The sequence below is a fragment of the Colobus angolensis genome, unplaced genomic scaffold (assembly GCF_000951035.1).
Source record: "Colobus angolensis palliatus isolate OR3802 unplaced genomic scaffold, Cang.pa_1.0 Scaffold70, whole genome shotgun sequence".
Classification (NCBI taxonomy): Eukaryota; Metazoa; Chordata; class Mammalia; order Primates; family Cercopithecidae; genus Colobus; species Colobus angolensis.
Window position 1 is genome coordinate 2,520,625 of NW_012120710.1, and position 22,409 is coordinate 2,543,033.

At 36.3% G+C, this 22,409-nt stretch overlaps 1 protein-coding gene across 3 annotated transcripts in view; it reads left to right on the forward strand.

The window, feature by feature from the left end:
* Positions 1-22,409, forward strand: part of SLC4A4 (solute carrier family 4 (sodium bicarbonate cotransporter), member 4) — a 343,922-nt gene that overhangs the window by 221,863 nt on the left and 99,650 nt on the right. For all 3 annotated transcript variants that reach the window (XM_011927128.1, XM_011927127.1, XM_011927129.1), the window contains exons 12-13: positions 5,802-5,935; positions 12,027-12,298. In XM_011927128.1, coding sequence (XP_011782518.1) covers positions 5,802-5,935; positions 12,027-12,298 — 406 coding nt within the window. The remainder of the gene's footprint in view (positions 1-5,801; positions 5,936-12,026; positions 12,299-22,409) is intronic.

The following is a 22,409-nucleotide window of genomic DNA, read 5'->3' on the forward strand; positions in this document are numbered from 1 at the left end:
TCAGGACAGAAATCACTGATTTATTGGCTGTAGCTACACAGGAGAAATAAAAAATGAGGGTTGTATATCCAGTCTCCTTCCCCAATGTAGGTGAATGTTCTGTGTGACCAATTGTTACTGCTCTTCTGAAGGAGAAGGGGAGGTACATCTCACATTTGGGGCACATGGGAATCACTTGGGGAACTTAAAAAAATACCGAATCCCTAGGCATTATCTTCATTGGTTCTGATTTAATTGTTTAGGGTGGAAATAAAGAATCAGTATTTTTTTTGTTAAAAAATCTTCTGAGATGACTCCCATGTGACCCAAATTTGCTTTAGATACTTGAATCATTTCTCCACTTATTTTTGATCATATGGTTTGGCTTATGCTGGTGACCTGACATCGAAACTCAGATAGGTAATTCCTCTCTGACTACTTATTTCCAGTGGCATTGGGCTACCTCATAATTCTTGACTAAACTTTAGCTTCAAAGGCTTATTTAGAAAAATTTAATTTTATAATTTATTATTGAATATGCTGCAGAGTTTCTTATGAACACCACCACAAGGACTGGCATTTCTTTTTACTGTTATAAATAAAAAAATTTCTAAAGCCTGAAACACGACAGTAATATTGGTAAATGCTTTATCATTTGATGCCACCTTTATTTTCCATACTTTAGTGGGTGGAAAATTGTCAAAAAAAAGAGAAAATTTTTTTGTTTTCGTAGGCTGTTCTGCCACTTTTCTCCTTAACCTTTTTTCCCCTTCTGTTTTTGTCACTCAGCCTCCCTAAACAGGGTTATAATTATTAATCCAAATAATAAAGTCCTTAATAAAAAGGACATAAAACAACAAAAGTCACTTTTTAGTGTTATATGAAGAAACCAAATTGCAACAAAGTCAAAGTTGACAGCATAGATTTTTAATATTTAATGTTTTATCATCTTGAATGTGCTTGCTTTGCATTAGCCATGACAGGTAATGGTCGCCTTGGCAGCCCTTGTCCCAAGTTGCTCAAAGACATAAAATGCTGGTATTACAAATCGTGGTTGGCTTTTAATTTTTTTTAGAATCTTGCTCCTATGGTCTAATTTCTTTTAGTAAAAAATATGTTTTACTATTCTGGGACTTGTCCTAATTTCTTGACTTTTAAAAAACACGGGCCATCCTTGGTTTAATTTTGTACCCTAATACAAGCTGAAAAATATTCACAAATGTTTTTGGATATCGATTTTGACTTCACTGCTGTAAAGTAAAACAAGCTATTTTGTTTATTATCATTGACTTGTGTGTGACGCAAAGGAATGTAAAGAAATGGCTCTCAATGGCCATAGTGTTGCCTAAGACTTCTGTTGATTTAAAATTTGCTCTGGGAAATACTGTAGACCTAAAGAGGCTTTTTTTTACCTGTTTCTTCTGAAGACTAATTTTATCTTTTCACATCATTTCTTTTATCTCCTTCGTCTCTTAAAGGAAAAAGAAATAATAGAGAGAGGCTGAAAGAAAGTGATGAAAAGCAACGAAGGAAAAGAAATCAACATTAGATTGTATCTCTGCTTTATACGAGGCTCTGTTCTTAGCTCTTTACATATTATTCTTTCATTTTATCCAAATAATTATCCTGTGAAGTAGCTATTGATTTTACAGAAGAGAAGTAGGATTTAGAAAGTGTACCCAGTTCGTCACTGGTAGAACTGAGATTTAAATTCAGATGTCCCTGACTCCAAGACAGGCTCTTTGTGCTGAGCCACCTGGAAGAGACCTTAGAGACTATCTAGTCCAACCTCCTCATTTTTATTTATTTATTTATTTTTGAGACTGTCACCCAGGCTGGAGTAGAGTAGCGTGATCTCAGCTCACTGCAATCTCTGCCTCCTGGGTTCAAGCAATTCTCCTGCCTCAGCCTCCTGAGTAGCTGGGACTACAGACGTGCACCACCATGCCCGGCTAATTTTTGTGTTTTTAATAGAGACAGAGTTTCTCCATATTGGCCAGGCTGGTCTCGAACTCGTGACCTCAGGTAGATTGATCTGTCCACCTCAGCCTCCCGGAGTGCTGGGATTACAGGCATGAGCCACCACGCCCAGCCGTCATCTAATATTTAAATAAGTACAGTACACATATTGTTGCCATGTATCAAACAGGTTTTTATCAGTCAGAGACTATGCTAAGCACCTTACATACATTATCTATCTAACATGCATACTAACGCCAGGAAGCATAGGTAAGTTAAATAACTTGCTTAAAGTCATTGGTCTAGGAAATAATATGGTATAGATATCGATCTGGGATTGTCTGACTCCAGAGTCCAGTGCTCTACCCTAGTATCTCAATTTTTCCTCTCCATGAAAATACTGAAATTGACTGAGGTGAAGTGACATTTCTGACCATCAGCTCTCTTTGGCAGAACAGAGCCTTGACTCTAGATTTTTGACTGCCAGTTGTTTGCTCTTTCTACTCTTCTACAGTGGTGTCACATGATCAGAAGTGGAATAGAATGAAAGCCCAACCAAAATGGACTAGAGCACTTTGTGGCATGCTGTTGCTCCACACCTCAGAGCTCAACTGTCTGCAGCCTCATAAATTGCTAGGAAATTTGTTCCTCTGAGAAATCAGGTGTAGAAATGCCTTTATGAGTTATGGCTTTTAAAAATACACATATCCACACATTGTTTACCTTTTTGTATCAGCGAACACTGAATATAATAAATCAGCAAAGAGATTTCTGATAGTTCACCTTATAAATTGCTTTAAACTTTAGTTACAGTTAAACTAGAGTTATTCATTGATACTATTTTTTAAATTTCTGTCTTGTGAAGAGGAAAATGTCAAATAGTTCTTTTCTCAGAAATACTGGAAACATCTCTAAATTTAAGCAAGTTTCCAGTGCAGTGTGTATAATAAATCACCTGTCTTTGTTTCAAGATTGTCAGCAACAGAATGGAAACTGTAGTACTTACCAAAGGATCAAGTACTGAAATAAAAATAATCTGCCTTTTAACAGTTGTATGGTTTCCATAAATTAAAGTGGTTTTCTGGAAGAAATTGGTTGTTATCTTTACTGAATGAGCAACAACGCCTGTTGACCTTTGATAGGTGGAACCTGGAGTATGATTTGGGCCTTGCTTCTTGGTTCCTTTAGCATTTGTTGAGTGCCTACAGACCACATGTAGAGATGGTGGATAGCATGATGAGAGAAAGAGAAACATGGATGATGACAGAAAACCCTGTTCTTATCCTCCCCAAGATTAGTATCTATGTCAAATCAAGTAGAGAATGCAAAAATCTCTCCTTTTGAATTGCTCCTTTCCCCGTTATGTTCTCCCTTACATTCAGTCAGTGCTGTCTTGATCCCATAGCAGTGATAAGAAATATCACTCCTTGCTTGATAAAGAACGTTGTAATTTATCTGCCTATCACATGCACCCAGAGCATAGCTTGTCCTGCCACAGGAAGCATTCAAGTTTCTACCTTTCATCTATGCACACACTGGGGTAAGTTGTAAAAAAAGAAAGATAAATTATAAAGACATAGAAAGCCCACTGTCTATGCACAAGGGTTGAAACCCCAGCCTTTTATCCTTATGAGGGGTGAAGTCTGGTTGGGCAAGTACATACACTAAAGACCCAAAGACTTATGTCACATTGAGTGTGAATTTGTTCATATCACTTAACTCCCCTGAATCTCAATGTCTAAATGTTTAAGAAATCAAGGTAAATGCTATTTGTTGGTCTAGGAGAACCTTTTCTGTCTTCTCTGCATAAATACATCTTGGTTCTGCTGCCCTTCCTTGTTATTCTGGTTTCTGTCCCTGTGAGGAAGAATGAGCAAGATAGTCTCTCTGCGGAACGGCTATAAATAATGAGTTGGCACCCTTCAACCGTGTGCTGGACCTACATCCATGTAAATGGAAGTCCTTATGAGACCTTCCTGCCAGGCTTCAAACCTAGACTTCTGCATGTTCTGGATTTTTTCAGAGTGTGTATATTTGCCATGAGAGAAACCAGTCTTACTACTTAATTGTCACCTCTTGTTTTTTATCCACCGTCATCCCAACTCCATTATTGTCTAGTGCTGCTCTAAAGGATTTTCATTTGTCTTCTGAATTGAATTCGATCCTTAAAAAGAGAAGCATGTGGTACTGCTAGTGTCAGTCTACGGAGAATGTTGCTGTCTCTGAAGTAGTGTACGAAATATTTTGAGTAATTATTATAACAATGGTCTCCTAAGCTTTTGAGTGGAACTTACTGTGTTTAAGTTTTGTAAGTTGATTTGAAAATCAATTTCTTCATAATCATTTTATGTATATTGTATTTTCTTTAAAAATGGTAAGTGAATGAGAAGTTGCTGGAGAACTTTTGGGACAGTGGTAAGAGGTGGCCTAGTGAGGTTGACAGATGGATAGGTTAACTTGGGGGTTGAGGGTCACAGGAAACGACTGAGGGGCACTGCAGATTCCCCAGAAATCCACTCTGCTCCAGTCAGGGGGTGGTTTCAATTAAAAGGCTTATTTTATGTGGCATAAATCATACTTCTAAGAACAGGTAATTTATTGTTTAATTGAAGAGAGAACTCTTCCTATACCAAGAGATCACATGATTTTGCTCCACTGTTTTGTCTACCGCTGAATATATTATTGTGTCCTTTAAAGCTATAGAATTTCTTTAATCATTTGAAAATGTTTTATTTTGCAAATTTTAGTGTTCAGATTTATAGCTTCATGTATAGAATAAAGGGTTTCTGTCATCTTTTTATGTTTAAAAATCATGCCTTCATAAAATATTATTTTATGTCTACAAAGAACCTTCCTACAAATACACATGTGCTTGTCTATAGGTTGGTACAGACGTAATTGTGTAGTTTTTGCTATTAATTACTTTAATGGCAAAAACCACGATTACTTTCGCACCAACCTAACTACTAACTAAACTGATAACTAAAGTTTGAAATAATGAAAAATATAGGAAACAGGCTAGTTTGTCATCCTTGAAAGCATTGGTCCTGAGTGACGTGATTAGGAAAGTTAGGACAGTTTTGTAAGTCAATGATCCTTGTTGACATCATTGATGATCCTTGTTGACATCCTTTGTTTTTATTATGCTAAAGGAAAATAATGGGTTGATTTCCAGAGATGTAACTAAAAGGAAATGTGGCCATAAAAGACTACCTGTTTATGTTCCAGCACATATATTTTCTCTAGAAATAGTTAACTGAAGCTTTTATATAAGTTTACATTGGACACTGAAAATGTAATGAGAATGTCTTTTGAAATTGGTGTTTTAGAAATTGCAGAATGGAGGACAGATCACTTTTTTGGTCCCCTTTGTGCACCTCTCTACTTCAAAGGTGTTTCTCTAGGAAAAAAAAGGTAGCTTTTGTGCATAGAAGATAGCTACTTATAAGTGCCTACTATGTGCAAGGTAAAATCAGGCTAAAACACTGAAGGGAACCACAAAGAGGAAAATGCCACCAACGATACCAAGTCATTTCTAACCATTTGATTTTTTTTGTGTGGAAGCTTCAGTTAGTATTTTAGTAAGGATCAGAGCCACCTTTTGCCTTCTACACACTAGCCGTCATAGTAATTACAGTGCTTTAGAGCAGGTCGACCCTTGGAGTAGGGAACAATGACTAAATTGTATGTAAGGTGAAATAAATGGTGGCAATATGCATATTGGTGAGAGCCTTTGTTCTTCATTCTTTATATGTTAAGACCCTCCTAATAGTATATTCACGTGGCTTTGTTTGCCTAGTGACATCACAAATGAGAAGAAAAAAGACGTGTTTCATTTAACATCTATATTTTGTTTATTTTAGGGCGTGTTGGAGAGTTTCCTAGGCACTGCTGTCTCTGGAGCCATCTTTTGCCTTTTTGCTGGTCAACCACTCACTATTCTGAGCAGCACTGGACCTGTCCTGGTTTTTGAGAGGCTTCTATTTAATTTCAGCAAGTATGTACATTCATATTTAATTGCTAATTAGAATTGCTTAATTGTAGAACCTTTATAGGCTAGATAGAGCATAGAATAATGATTAGGTAGATCTAAAAATCACTCAGAATACTGGAATGTTCAGATGTGAGAGGTGAAAGGGTCTTAGCAATTAGCTAGTCACCACTTGTGTCAGGTGTGATTCGACTGAAACTGTTACGTCGTGTGAGTCTTTGCTCCCTTCCCACTTTTTCTCTTTCCTGTTGTCCTGCCCTATGCTCTAGGGGCTGATGCCTGTGGACAGCAACACCCATGCCCCTTTGCCTTCTGGCTTCCTCTTGGGTTTGGCTAATGGGGAGCACCAACAGGACAGGAAGAGAGAGAGACACAGGCCTGAGTATGTCTGCCTTTCCCCAGCTCACCGTCTTTGTTTTAGCACAGCATTCTGGCAGTGCTTATCCCTGAGGACTTCAGCCCCTGTCAAGTGGCTCATCCACTTTGACTCTAGCCCTCACCAGGCTCTGGTAGCTCTATTCCTTCCTTGGCCTTTTCAAGCCTGAAGTTAGTAGTGGCTTCCTGCTGTTGATGGTCCCTGAGTGCCTTGCCATTTGTTGTTACTTCAGAATGCCTTCTATTTCCTGCCATGATCCTGACTGACATGCTAGAGAAATTAAATTGATTAAGTTCACATCATTCAATAATGAAAGAGACAGGACGCTCTTTACTTAATCCACTGCTCTTCACCCCAGTTTCATGTTCTTAACTAAAGATAGCTTCCAAAACTCAGCTGAATAAATACCTAACATTTATTGAGAGTTGATCATGTACCAAGTATTATCCTAATATATGTACTAACTCATTTAATTCTTACAGCAATCCTGTGAGGTAGGGACCACATCCTGATTTATAGATGAAAAAGTAAGCACAGGAACAATAAGCAAATTGCCTAATATTACATCACAAGTCATCGGTGGGGCTGGGATATGAATTCCTGCTTTCTGACTCCAGAGTCCAAGTCTCTTCAGGAATCACTAGACATTTCTAATGGGCATCATAATTATGATATCAGCATTTTCTTTTAGAAATTGATAGATCATTTTAAGAAAGGGAAAAATGAGTTAAGTGAATTATCCAAGTGGCCACATTAATACACAAATAGATTCAAAATCAGATTGGGTCTTCCACCCTCTTTCTAATGTAGTTGATACCTCTAAGAGAGAATCGCCTTTCCTGGCAGATCTCAATCCTTAGGTAGATTGAAGAATGCCTCATGCCTTGCTGGCATTCCTTGTCAGCATTCCCACAGTCTTATATCGTTATACATTTTTAGGATGTTAATTTTAGAATTGTGATTACCTTCATAGTACATCATGGACTGAACGGACTCACATATAGCCTTTAAAAGTGTGTGTGTTATCGAAAATAGCCATAGGGTGGAGACGGGAATGAAGGTTTAAAACCAGTTTTTTTGAAAACAGGGTTGAGGACATCAGCGGGAGTCTTCTGAGAATGTAAAAAGTTCCAAATATTAAGTAATGTTGTGAGTTTTCGGTAGGTAATTATTATTATAAATCCCTTCTCTATCATAATTCTCAGAACATTGGCAAGAATTTTATTCATGTCAGTTTATAGAAAGAGTCAAACAGTTTTTATATGTTTAAGGAAACATTGTGTGAGACAAGAAAGCCTTTGTAGAAAGATTAAACAAGGATGTACTATAAACAGGAACAAACATGCACAAACTTTGCAGAAAGATTTATTGGTTGAAATGTGATCAGAGCCTTAATCTACAGAAAATGTTTGCGTCCCAGTTTGTTTTAAGTAATTGTGGGATACAGATTATTTCCTTTTGCTAAGCAAGTTCCTTTCACATTCTCCTTTTTTTTCATCATAATTGGTAACATAACATAGTTCCAAGTGATTTATTTCATAACAGTTGTAAATATACAAGAAACATTTGAGAAGCCATGCTTTAAATCCGTCACTGAGTAATATGTGGCAAGCATTATTTTAATCACAATGCTATATCATTTGTTTGTGTAATAGCACCTACAGTGATAATATTCTGTCTAGATACAAAATATTTGGGTAGATCATTATTTCCCAAAGTGTGTTTCATCAATTACTAGTCTTATTCCACACTCCATGAAAAAAAACTTCTGTGGTCCCAGTAATTCTGGGAAGTGCTGTATACTGTATACCCGCCTCTTGGTAATTCACTTTAGACTTTAGCATGCAAGAGATCTGAAAAAGTCCTTCAGTTAAGAATTGTTTTACTTTGTCTTGCCCAGATTTTCCCCAACATGTTTTACCACTGTTGAAGAATAGGTAGATCCTTGCTTTGTAGGTTCACTGGACTCAAACTCTGTATAATAATGGATTTATTTCTGAGGATTTGATATTTGCCCTGTAAACTGGAGAATTATTTTAAAGGAATATGAATGATATGCTGCCATCTCTTAAAATCAGTAATAGAAGGAGGAAAATAGCTCAAAGCTTTTCAAAATAGCTCACAGCTTTTCAAATTTTCCCAAATTCTGCAATCTGTTTTGTATTATTTTTACACATTTTATCACAATAATAATTAGATTCCTTCTTTTTACTTGAGTGAGGAATCTGAAAGATGTTTCAACAATGTGTTCTAAGCTATATAAAAACTTCACAATTAAGGTTGAATTTTAACTTGTATTATTATCATTTGGTCATTCAGTATTTTTTTTCCTATATTCTTTAAACAGTTTACTTTTAAGCCTTCAGATTTTTAATTCTTCCATGGTATTACTGGATGTATTCTTTTAGGGAGTTTATATTTCTTTGTCAGTGGCTGCACATTAATTTCTGTAGCATATTTCAGATGTGACTTCTTCAGTTTATCTGTGTTCTTGGTTTTATGCTACTGAGAAACTATGACTCAAAATATCTAGGAACACTGAGTGGTGCCATAACGATATGACTCTATTTTTTCCTTCTAATTCACCATAATTTCTTCTTTGGTCTCTAATATCATTTCCTGTTGCTTTTTAAAACTTAATTGCTATTTAAATTTGGCACCAAGGGAATTTATTGGATGTAATTTTACTGTAGTCATTACTGATGATCAACTTATTTAAATTTTTCTCATTTCTTATTCCTCTTTCTTTTGATGCTCTACACATATCACTTTCATAATGAAGTGCCATTGGTTTTATTGACTTTATTTGGGTCATTCTTGTTGAACTACTCTGGGATTGCTTAAGTCTTTTAAAGCAGCTAGTTTAGTATATTGTTTAGATTCTTAGGTTTAAGTTTATACATGTATCTTTTCCTTTGTACCCAAAGTAATGTTGTTCCTAACCATTAGCTAATGGATTTGTTTCTCATCCTATCCTGTAAACATTAAATCTATAAACAACTACTAGCATTCCTAGAACAAATCAAGATTGCTCTTTCATCTTCTTGCTAGGGTAGCAAAAGTAGGTAGTTGTTTAAAATTTTTATTTTATTTTAGGGAAAAAGTATGTTGGCTCAGAAGTAACAAAACTGTGTTTCTTAGTTGTTTTTCTGACACTGACTCATTGTATGATAATGTCAATTATCTGAAATTTCTAGAACTCAATTTTTTCTATAGTTTACGTATCTCACATAGACATGCATAGGATTAAAACAGTGGTGTTCTGGACATAAAGCAAACTGCAAAGTAAAGTAAAAGTTATCTTCAGAAGGATCCCATAAAGTCTATCGAAGATAACTTACCCCAGTATTAATAATCTCCTTCTTTGGTAACGTATTTCAATTGCGTGACTAGATAAGAAGAGAGAAACAAAGGACAATGACTTTAATATTCACCCTATCTAGAGCTAAATGCAAATCAGATGGGGAACCATGCTATAGTTTTTGAAACGAACACCTAAGAATCAAGAGATTTGGCTTCTGGTCAAGCTCTGTCATTAAAACCTTAATGTTGGATAAATGATTTAACTTCCATTGGTCTTGGTGTCCTTACCTATAAAATGAGACGTAATTTGACAGATTGGTGTCTGTATTAGCCAGTGTTCTCCAGAGAAACAGAACCCATAAAATGTGAGTGTGTGTGTAGATTTATTATAAAGAGTTGGCTCATGCAATTATAGAGGCTGAGAAGGCTGGCAGGCTGGAGACCCAGGGGAGCCAATGCTCCAGTTTGAGTCTGAAGGCTGTCTGCTGTAGAACCAGGAAGAGCTGATGTTGCAGAAGTTCAAAGGCAGTCTGCTGGAGAATTCTCTGCTGCCCTGGGGAAGGTCAATCTTTTTTGTTTTATTCAGGCCTGCAACTGATTGGATGAGATTCCCCCCCCTCCCACCCCACATACTATGGAGGGTGATCTGCTTTACTCAAAGCCCACCAATTTGTATGTTTATTTCTCCAAAAACACCCTAACAGAAACACCCAGAATAATGTTTGACCAAATGTCTAGGCACTTTGTAGCCTGGTCAGGACATAAAACTAATCATCACAGTACCTAAAGAACTTGAAATTCTAATATTCTATAATTTTTAGCTATCATAGGAACAGTCATGTCTTGGTTGCATGAGATATAGTTCATAGGTCAGTGTCAGTAACTGTCTCAGGCAAGTCTTAAGTACAGACATGCATTTATTCATCCTGCAAGTCTTTATTGGGCACTTTCTATGTGCCAGACACTGTGCTAGATAAAGAATTTGAATTTTATTCTAAGGGCAATGGGAAACTATTGAAAGATTTTAAGCTGGGGTGTCTGACTTTCATTAAAAATGATAATTTTGGCTGTGGTGTGGAAAATGGCTTTCAGTAAGGCAAGTATAGATATCAGTAAGGATATCAATGAGGGGGTGTGTATCAGGCAAAAACTTACCTGTGGGTTGGGTAAGATAGGGTTGGTGCTGGTAAAGGTGGAGAGTTGATTGCCTGTGGGGCAGTTTTAAGATATATCATCAGCAGTTACCAGAAACTCATTGTCCAAAAGCAAGGTTCTAGAGTGTCCAGCATGCACAATCCTTGACTTTTTTCTTATTCTCTTGCAAGTAATACATACTACTACCTGTTTTTTCATCACAAATAAATTGAGTTTAAAAAATCATTATAAAGCACTCTCCACATACTTTTAAAGGAATCAGTATAAAATGGTAAGACATTAACATTTGACCCATCCTTTCAGAGTTGTGAATCTTGAATTATTAATAATTCAGTTGTAAGAAATGGAAAAGGCCTCAAAAGACAGTGATCTCCTTTGATAGAAGTAGCCTATTCTAAGTCTGCTGTGGGACAAACACAGAAGGATGTTGGTTGCAAGATACTTCCCACCCAGCTTCAGCAGAAGAATATCAGATCTGTGGGCAAGCTTCATAAGCTTCATAAGAAGTGGAAGGGTCTGGCAGTAGCATGGCAAGACAGCCTCTCTTGATCTGATGACAGCTCATATTTCTAATTCCACCTCATGTTGGTGGCAGTCTGTCCACACACAGTGAGCAGTACAGGCCATCTTGTGCCATGTTATCCTTTTAACTACTTTTTCCTCTTCCTGGCCTTGCTCTCTCTGGTCTGTCCAGAAAGTTTCTACTACTTATCCTTGAACACCTTGAATTTTTTCTGCAACTTCCTCTTTCCTTCCAACCAGAATTAGTTACTCCTTCTTCTGTAACATTATCACTTAGTATTTTATAGTGCGATACATTTATTGATTTGTTTCCCTCAGTAGACTGTGATGGCATAGGGACAGAAAACATGTTGATCTTAGTGTCTTTATGAACCCATAAAGCTCATACAAACATTTATTGAACACATACTAAGTACCAGTGTTAAGTTTGCAAATTATTTACTCTATAAAGTCTAGGAAGGTTGGGACCATATTTTTTGAATGAGAAAAATAATAAGGTTTTCACATATAAACGATATAACTACTTTGAATGTGTTTTCCTCAAACTTTTATTGTTTTGAAATTGTATCATTAGACTAAATTCTTAAACTTAGTGCTTTCTGGCTGAAATAGAGTTTCACGTTTAGTGGCTAAAGGTGATCTTGTATTTTTGTCAATCTTTCTGTAGACATTTGGTAGTTTTATATTATTCTTTGTGTTCCAAGGAGGAGGGATCTAAACACCTTTCTTTCTTTTTTCCAGGGACAATAATTTTGACTATTTGGAGTTTCGCCTTTGGATTGGCCTGTGGTCCGCCTTCCTGTGTCTCATTTTGGTAGCCACTGATGCCAGCTTCTTGGTTCAATACTTCACACGTTTCACGGAGGAGGGCTTTTCTTCTCTGATTAGCTTCATCTTTATCTATGATGCTTTCAAGAAGATGATCAAGCTTGCAGATTACTACCCCATCAACTCCAACTTCAAAGTGGGCTACAACACTCTCTTTTCCTGTGCCTGTGTGCCACCTGACCCAGGTGAGGGCATCACACTTTGTGTTTATGCTTGCTTTCTATTTGGAGGAAGGTGTAGGCTCCATGCTTGCAAATTTTCAACGTGCTGTCATGGTCCTCAGGAATTAGTCTTTTTTTTTGTCTGAAAAACTGTGCTACTGAATTTGACGTCTCGTTGCCTGAGGTATTTTAGCTGTATGATTCAACCAGGAAGGAGACCAGGAGCTCTGGAATGTGAAAATAACCAACTCAATATTTTGAAATTAACTCAAACTGTGGGATTTGCAAGGAATTCATGTGTACATTATTCTTGATTTTATAAGTGGGGAAACCTGGATACATGTATTAACAGATATAAATATGTGACAAACTTATCCTCTGCTGCTTTTTTATTGGTGTAGGAATCTCTTCCTTTAAGTAAACTTTTAATACATGATTTTAAGCTTATAGAAGAAAAAGATACTAACCCATTCAGACAATTTGAAGCATTAAATTAAGAAAAAAGAAATTCAGATTGGAATTGCCTAGCGGTAGAATTTTATAGTTTATCTCAGCTAGACAAATAAGAAAAGAAAGGAAGAGAGAAGAAGAAACGAAACAAGGAATGTGATGTTCTAAGAGTAGATTTATATTCTAGAGTCTAGAAGGACATAAAAACAAAAGTAATTCCTGGAAAGGAATGTGATTCTCTATATCTTAGCCCTTTAAAATCTATCATATCAAACATGAGTTGATATCGTACGTTTTTCACAAAAAAAAAAAAAAATGTTCAGCTTGGTCTTTGGAATTCTTTCTTGGAGTAATTCCATGATAAAATTCCATTTTATAATATGAAAGGCATTTCGAAAAAGGATTTACTTTGAGGGAAGTTGTTTTAGATCTTCTCTCGTATAAGAAGGAATAGGGACTGGGTGCAGTGTCTCTTGCCTATAATTTTGAAATTAACTCAAACTGCAGTATTTGCAAGGAATTAATATCTATATTATTCTTTGTACAGCACTTTGAGAGGCTGAGGCAGGTGGATTGCTTGAGCCCAGGAGGTTGAGACCAGTCCGGGCAACATTATGAAACCCTGTCCCTATAAAAAATAGAAAAATCAGCCGGGTGTGCTGGCACACACCTGTAGCTATTCAAGTGGCTAAAGGGGTAGCAAGACCCTGTCAAAAAAAAAAGAAACAGAAAAAGGGATAGGCATTTGTGTCAGACAATTAAATGTTAGTAGCACTGGTGATCCTAGGCTATGCAATTAGCTACAGGTCTGTGTCCCTTAAAATAAAAATTGATACACAGTCCATACTTTTTACTGAGGTCTCTTAGTACCAGAAGTATAGCAGTGTTCAAAGGGCTGGAACACAAATGTGGGGCACATTCATGCGGTATCCACTGTGATTTATAGATTCTGAGGAAAAAGCTCTTAATGTTTACCGTAAAACTAACATGGTTATAGATTAGAATGCAGAATACTCATGAATTTAAAAAATAAGCAAGATACTACAAATTATTTTTATGCTTGTGGCATGCCGTTTCAGATTGTTCCTAGATATTTTGGTATTCGACTCATTCTTCTCTGCCACATTGGTGGAGAAGTCTTAGAAGACTGATATGTGTCTTGAATTGAGAAAAAAGAGAACACTACTTCCCTCACAATGAGGCAGTCAGTAACACTGATAACAAGCTAGGGCATTGTTGGACTTTGCACTCATGGATTCTTTTTGTGTTAAGAAAAATCAGCACACATTAAAATAAAACCCATATTTAAAAGCAATGCAGAAAGATACACAAAGTTGAAATTTAAAGATTCAGACTAACAAGAATGCCATATAGTTTTAAAAGCTAACTAGTGTTCAGCTGTATACTGATTTGAAATATTTGATAATTTAAGAAGTACTTGGAAACAAGCACAATATATATCACTCAACCCATGATATATATTATTACTAGAATCAATTAAATGTGCTCCCCAGAGAAACACAGATGTTACTGTCACTCAACTATATGGAGCTCTTCCTAGGAGAGAAGGGGGATAAAACTCCCAATAACCATACAACCTGGACTTTCAGGGAAGTCCAGGTATTCAAAATATTGGCTTTATAAACATTTAATTGTGAGATTTTCAGCCTTCCCTTACATTTATTAATTTATATATAAATATATGTATACGTTTATTTATGACTTCTTAGATAGGTTTGAGTAATCATACACCAAGATTTTCTAAAGGAAAGAAAGTACTTTGAGGTATTCATGAAGCCAGATGAGGGCTTTGTCAGCACACCTGTCACACAGAAAAAACCATCTAATGTCAACCCCATACCTACCTGAGGCGAATGGAAACTTGTGTTGGTTGTTTTATTATTTGGATGTTAGAGAAGGTAACATGAAACCAAGGAAGACATATCTAAATGTGTTCAAATTATAAAAGGTACTATGGTTTTACATGTAATCTTCCTTCTAAGAAGGATCTTTGTTTTTTTTTTTTGAAAAAGTGACATTAAGGGTGGAATCTATTTTATACTTGCATGGCAAGAGCTGGCATAAGTGGTGATAGCTTTTCCTTTGTCCAGTTTTTCCCAGGTTGTGTAAAAAGTCAGTGCTGAGTAACTAGGAAGTTGTCCAGAAGGACTCTGGCAATTCCTGCTACCTCTAGTTGGTACCAATAAAGTAGTGTCACAGGGCTTTTAAGTCAGAAGATCCTATATTCAAGTCCTGGTTTGGCTAAGGCCAAATGTGTGACTTTTAGCAAGTTCCTTTTCCCAAGGTAGCTTAGCCCCATCTTCCTAATCTGCAAACTAAGGCTAACAATAGTACCTACCTTATAGATTTATTTTGAAGGAAAAAGAAGAGCTATTACAGATAAAATTCTTATGACAGTTTCTAATATGTAATAAGTAATCAACTGTTAGCTGCCATTATTATTGCTATTACCGATCCTTAAAATTTAGGGTTAGTATTTAGCCTTGAAGTGTAAGTAATAGAATAAACAGACCTGTCTTTGTCATCCTTCCTTCTAGGCATACATTGTTGGGCAGTTGGCCCATTTTGCAACAAGAGTGTTGGTTGTACCTCTTATTGGTACTCATGAAAGATATATATGTGAATATGAAGAATTATTTGAAACTATGGAGATAAAATCTGTTTGTGGTTTGGAAAAAGGCAATGGATAGTTATTTGCATTTTCATGACAATTTCATATTTAACAAAATCCCATCAGATTAATGATTGTGTATCTCCCCCATAACCTTAGTACTTTTTGACAATGTTAATACTTCTCCATAACCTTACTGCTTTTTGGTAGCAAACTGAATAGATTCATCATAAATTTAGTATTTCTTGATATCAAACTGAAAGATGATAGTGAGAGAATAATACAGTTGCATATACAGCTCAAGTAAGTATTCTAAAAATAACAAAAGACTGGCCTTTCATCACAACATGCACTCCTAGTAAAATAATTCAATGAGTCAATAATATTTAAACTGGCGTATGACTTGTTTTTCAACACTGGGACAGTATGTAACAGTGAACCAGCAATTGCACAGATGGAGTCGTGATCCTGCAAACTGAGAAATGATTTTACAGGAATGGAAATAGGGGCCACTAATTACTAAAGAAACCTCTCTTCATGACCACAATATATTGTGGCTTTTTTGTATATGTGTGCTTTATCAAGGTAACACTTCTTTTCTCTTTTTTTCTTTTCACTTTTCACTTCTCACTTGCTTCCAGAGAGCCTAATCATTTCCTAATTTTTCTTTTCTAAATGCACTTTTTTCTCCATTCATTTTACTCCCAACTACTACTTGGTAACCCAAGTCATGCACATAGGTTTACTGAGCAACTAAGGAAGCTCAGTTGCAAGTGCTAGTAGGAAAATCAGTCAGAAAGTTTGACATATGTGAGTGGATAAATGCCATACATGGGTGGTTTTTGTGCTAAGATTTGCTTTTCTTAGAAATGGGATAGCTATTAATTAGTAGAGGAAATGGATGTTAAATTTTCCATTGTACTTCAACGATTACATAGCAGAGTGTGTAAGAAAAAAGATAATTTAGTTCAAAAGCCAGAAGTGAGAACTAAAAAATATCCAGTTGAAGAATAATACACAATATCTAATTTCATCACCAACATCCCAATTTAGAAATGTTAATGTGATAAAGTGTAAATACTATGTGCTTTAGAGTAAACAAAACTGAGTTTAAATTTCGTTGTTACCCTGAACTAGGCTGATTACTTAATCTCTTTGTTTGATAATCTCTGAACTGGGTTAGTAACTGTGCCTATTCTTAGAGGTTACTATAAAGGTTAAATGAGATAGTATATGTAAAATTGTTTGGCACCTAATGGACATTGAGTAAAAATTTGTTCTTTTTCGTATTTCTCACTGTCCTACAAAAGATGCCCCAGTGTGTTTAATCTTATAATGGTTGTATTCTTTAAAGATTTCAAACATTTAATTTTCCCATAAATTTTCCTAGGGAAAGATACTAACAAGGCTTCTACTGCAAGTCGGCCTTCTCCCCAAAAATTAACAACCAGTGTGCTGTTACAGACAAATATGAAACATTGAAACTGTATTTACAAAAAAAAGTGTTAAGGCTTCAGTGCATTGTAGTTAGAGTAATTAATACTATTCCACTGAATCTCGAGACTACAAAAGTGTTGTATACTATACATAGTCATTAAGAAAAAGACTTTAAAATCCTAGAGGCGAGGTGTTCAGTTCTTCTAAGAGGAATCTGTTTAATTTATTCAAAAACATAAATACTATAATTTTGGAAATAGGGAACAGAACATGGGCATCCCCCCAGCTTTCACTTGTTCTCTCTTCTGTCCTCTCTGCTTTTAAAATTCTCATTCATTCATCAGCAAACATTTTCTGAGGACCTATTTCACTGCTTTTTAAGAATTATGCAGAAAATTTTTGCAATCTATCCATCTGACGAGGGCTAATATACAGAATCTACAAGAAAAAAAAATAACCCCATCAAAAAGTAGGCAAAGGATGTGAACAGACACTTCTCAAAAGAAATTTATGCTGTCAAAAAACATGATAAAATCAAGCTCATTATTGCTGGTCATTAGGGAAATGCAAATCAAAACCACAATGAGATACCACTTCAGACCAGTTAGAATGGCAATCATTAAAAAGTGAGGAAATAGATGCTGGAGAGGATGTGGAGGAATAGGAATGCTTTTGCAGTGTTGGTGGGAGCGTAAATTAGTTCAACCATTGTGGAAGACAGTGTGGCGATTCCTCAAGGATCTAGAACTAGAAATACCATTTGAGCCAGCAATCCCTTTACTGGGTATATACCCGAAGGATTATAAATCATTCTATAAAGACACATGCACACGTATGCTTATTGCAGCACTATTCACAATAGCGAAGACTTGGAACCAACCCAAATGCCCATCAATGATAGACTGGATAAAGAAAATGTGGCACATATGTACCACGGAATACTATGCAACCATAAAAAAGAATGAGTTCATGTCCTTTGCAGGGACATGGATAAAGCCGGAAACCATCATTCTCAGCAAACTAACACGGGAACAGAAAACCAAACACCACATGTTCTCTCTCATAAGTGGGAGTTGAACAATGAGAACATATGGGCACAGGAGGGGAACATCACACACCGGGGCCTGTCAGGGGGTTGGGGGCAAGGGGAGGGATGGCATTTGGAGAAATACCTAATAAGGAGTTGATGGGTGCAGCGGACCACCATGGCACATGTATACCTGTGTAACAAACTTGCACATTCTGTACATGTATCCCAGAATTTAAAGTATAATAATAGAAAAAAGAATTGTGCTACTTGCAATGAAGTAGGATACACACATATACACACACATATTATAAAATGTATTGTTTTTTAAATAGTGTTAATTGCTTTTTGAATGAACAAAAGTGAGAGTTTCATTTAATCCAAACTTTAGAAATAAATTTCTACTCTGATACCTCTGTTTGTTTGCCTAATGTGTAAATCTTGCAGTGACTATATACTCGAGGCACATTAATATTTTGAAAAGGGTCAAAGAAAATTTTCTGACCAGGTGTCAGTTTTACATCCTGAGGGAAAAGAAACTGCTAAAAATAATGAACTATAAAAGTAAGAAAAATAGCCTCAAAGGGACAGATACTATATTGTTAACAAAAGGGATATATTTTACTCATTTATTGTTGACTGTTCCAGGAGAACATGCTTAATAATAGATGCATGAATAAGGTGAGTAAATTCTTTCTCGGGAACCAAGTGCATCCCTGTGTATATTATCTTCAAGTAAAAGTTGGCTTTTTTCCTGGTATGAAACTGTAAGACCAAGCCTAGTGACTAGAAGTAGCCATGGCTTCCATTTCCATACCTTTTTGTCATTCACAGCATAAGGAGGCTTCTGGATGCTCTAAAATAGTTGTCACTAGAGTTTCAACATCATTTGTTTCTACATAATTTTTCTAATATATTAATAAGGACTGTGCACCAATATGTTATAACCATTGAAAAGAACTGCTGGATTGCATCCCCTGTGTTCCCATATTATAGTCAATATGTGTTTTATAATTACAAAGCCCATTAAAAGAAAATTAGAAAATAAAGATCATTCTAACTTACCTTCCATGAACTATATCATAATATATGTGATTTTATTTTTATTGTGTGCCATTCCCTCTTTATGAAGTAGGTTTAAATCATAAACTAATGGTAAAACAAGGAAGTACAAGCTCTGCTGCTGTAGCATCCCTCAGGCTTGCATTTGTGAGAATCCTTTACCGGCACAGTTGACATTTTATCATCTATGGTAATAGTGTTTTGGAAGAGACCCATCATTTTCGTTTTCTTTTCCTGTCTTAACCTATGTTTCAGCAGCTTCTGCATAATGCTTGCAGGAATCAGAAAATGGGATTGTCATCAGACCTGGAAAATTCTCTAGTTTTGGGTTTATATAAAAGCAGATTTGTAAAAGTTTTCCCACAGTAATGTCTATAACACGTCTCCAAAATGTAATGATGGGTGGGTATGAGAGAGAAGTTTTTGTGAAATTGGTGACAAAATATACCTATCTTTTTTCTTTTTTTTTTTTTTTTTGGTGGGGTCTTGCTCTGTCACCCAAACTAGAGTGCAGTGGCACGATCTTAGCTCAGTGCAACTTCAAACTTCTGGGCTCAAATGATCCTCCCACCTCAGCCTCCTGAATAGCTAGGACTACAGGTGCATGCCACCATGCAGCTTAAATATATTCATCTTAATATCTCCACAGTAGCTCAGCTCTTTAACTTCCAGCACAACATCGTAGGTGAACTTGTGAATAGTGCCTGTAGATTAAAGAATATACAACTTGAACTTGCCTAGTTGTGGTGAAAATCCCAAGCATTAAGGCTTGCTGAAGATACTTGGGAAAACTAAAAGGATAATAAGAAAAAAAAGAAAGAAAGACTTACTGCTGATTTTACCTGTTTTAAGACTTAAGACTGAGATAGTGGCAAATAATTTCCCTATAAGCTACTTCTCCCAGTTTTCCTAATTTATTTTGTCTTCCCTCAAAAGCCATTTTTACCTTTTGTTGCCTTTATTGACTTAGGAATTAAAAGCATACGTGTTTGACTTAATCAAAAGGTACTAGTGTGCTTAAGTTATCCAGAACCCTTAAATAAATCTGACATGACCATGTGGCAGAGCTTATTTAATTTTATCCTTTATCTATTTTCTAGTTACTTAATTGCCTTAAGATATTTCTTAAATGTAACAGAATAAAACTTTAAAGTTTCATTATCATGGAAAATAGTCTTAAAAGTTTTTCTTGTTCACATCAGGTTAATCAGTGCCACATTATTATAACCCTGAGAAGCCATGTTGGGGGCACAGGTTCAGATTAGACTAATATTTATTAAGTACCATCCAAGTGCCAGACATTTTACTAGGGGATTTTAATCAACTATATCTTAATAACATTATGTATGTATATTTAACCATCACATAAATCTTGAGAGATAGCTGGCATTCAGCCCAGGGACAAGGTCTGCTTTCTGCAGGTCAAGCTAGGAGTAATCTTAGCTGCCATTTATTTAGATCTATCCTGATACTGGACACTGTGTTTACAATTTTGCCTACATTGTGTTATTTAATCTGCACAGTAACCTTATGAGGTAGTTGGTTTCAAATCCAGTTTTACAAATGAGGGACATGTGGTCAAGAGGTGGGAAGTAACTCCTCAAGATTATGCGGTGAGGGAGCTTAAGGGTACTGTGCTCAGAAGTTGCTGGGTCCAGAATTCAAGCCCAATCCTAGTACTCCCTTCTCCACATTGTATTTGGTTATACATAAAAGCAGACAGCTATAGCCTTAGTGACCAATTGTTGCTTACACTTGACCTCACAGTCTCACGTGAGTTCGTACCTGTTCCTTATGGTACAGTTCCTGCTAATGTGTACAGCAGAGGAGCCTTGGGGTAGTTCCTGAGGCCGGGTCACTAGAAGATAAAGAGGGACAACCTTTAACAGTGCAATAGATATTCCCCTATGCAAGAGGTATGCCAACACTGACATGTGGATGTCATCTCCTTTTTTCTCTCACCGCTCCCACAACTGCAGCCATGCTTGATCCCCTTGTTCTTTCTCTAAATCTCTCATTAAACATAAAGAAGAAGTCAGCTGAAATGCCTAGTGTTCCATTATTGGAATGCTAAGCTTGTGGGAGTTATTTATATCCTGCTGCTCAAGGTCATCGCCAAGGTCTGATTTTTCACACACAAAATAATTTTGGTATAAATAGGCAAAGAAGGAAAAGTCACAGATACATTTTAAAAGGTCTCTCACTTAGAATATTCATTCCCTCATTTCGGAAAATCAGCTAAAATCTGATACATGGGAAGGAGAAATGAGATATGAAAATCCAAGTATGGAAAACGATCAACCTGTGAAAGCTCCTTGAAAGCCAGTATGAAACAGAGATTGTCCCAGTGATAATTGGCTAAATCTACATTAACCAGATTCCTAGGGCAAAGGGTTTCTTTGCCTGATGAGCCAGGATGCTGAGCAAATGGGAGAGACAGTGTGGAGTATTTTAGTTTTTCCATTTGACTTTTCCAGAATCCTAATTAAGGAGATTGTAGATTCCATATATATGGATCATTCTGCAATTGGTTGCCAAAATATTTGCACCTGGATCCAAATGGTAACCAATGGTTCTTGTAGACCAAGCTTCCAATTGGGATTGATCATCTTCTTTTCTGTGAGCCTAAAGAAATTTACTTTTAATCTTGTTTATGGAGTCTAACATACCCTGCCAATATGCATTTATGAAAGTGCTTTTTAAATGTATTTATTTTCAAATCTTTCTTCTGAAGCAGATGCTTATTAAAAGAAGTAGGGAACGTGTTATATACTTTTTACTGTCCTTTTGATGCTGTTCTTTTGGGATTTTGAGAGCCAATGTGCTTTAATAGCTTGTCTTAGGGGAAAAAATTGAAATTCTAAAAGGAATTTAAATGAACAGAATTGATGCTTATCCAAAACTTGAGAGCAGCTACTAATGGTTCAGATTGCAATCCTGTTTTAGTGCACCCCTGGCCTTTATTATCCATCATTCATTTCATGAAGAAAGAGCCTTGGCTATCTTTCCTCCTCAGTCTTTACTCCTTGTTTTTATGCAGAAAAGTGTGTTGCAAAAAGGCCCTCAAACTCTCGTGACAAGAAGCTGATAAAATTGCATTAAAGAATCTAGCTCAAGAAGGGAAGCTTCTCAACACTATCCAAATAGTATCTGTAATTTCACATATGCTGCTTTTCCTCAAAAGCTCAGACAGATCAGACGTTTCAGGTCACGGTTGAGAGTCACATCATCGAACACTGGCAAGTACTATCTCACCTTGAATTCTGTGGCCACATAAATCACCTGATTTTGATGGTTAGAAATGCTGCGTAGGAGAAGAAAGAATGCTGAAGGAGGTCTTGCTACCAACTCTGCTTCTGATAAACTATAACCCTGGGGAAGTAACCTGGCACAGTAAGCTTCAGAGTCTCATCCAATATGAAATGGGTATAAAAGTATAGCCATTATGTGCTCTAGGATGTTTTCAAATGAAGAAATACAATGTAAGAAAATGTTCTTTCAGATTTTTCGAACAACATAGTAATACA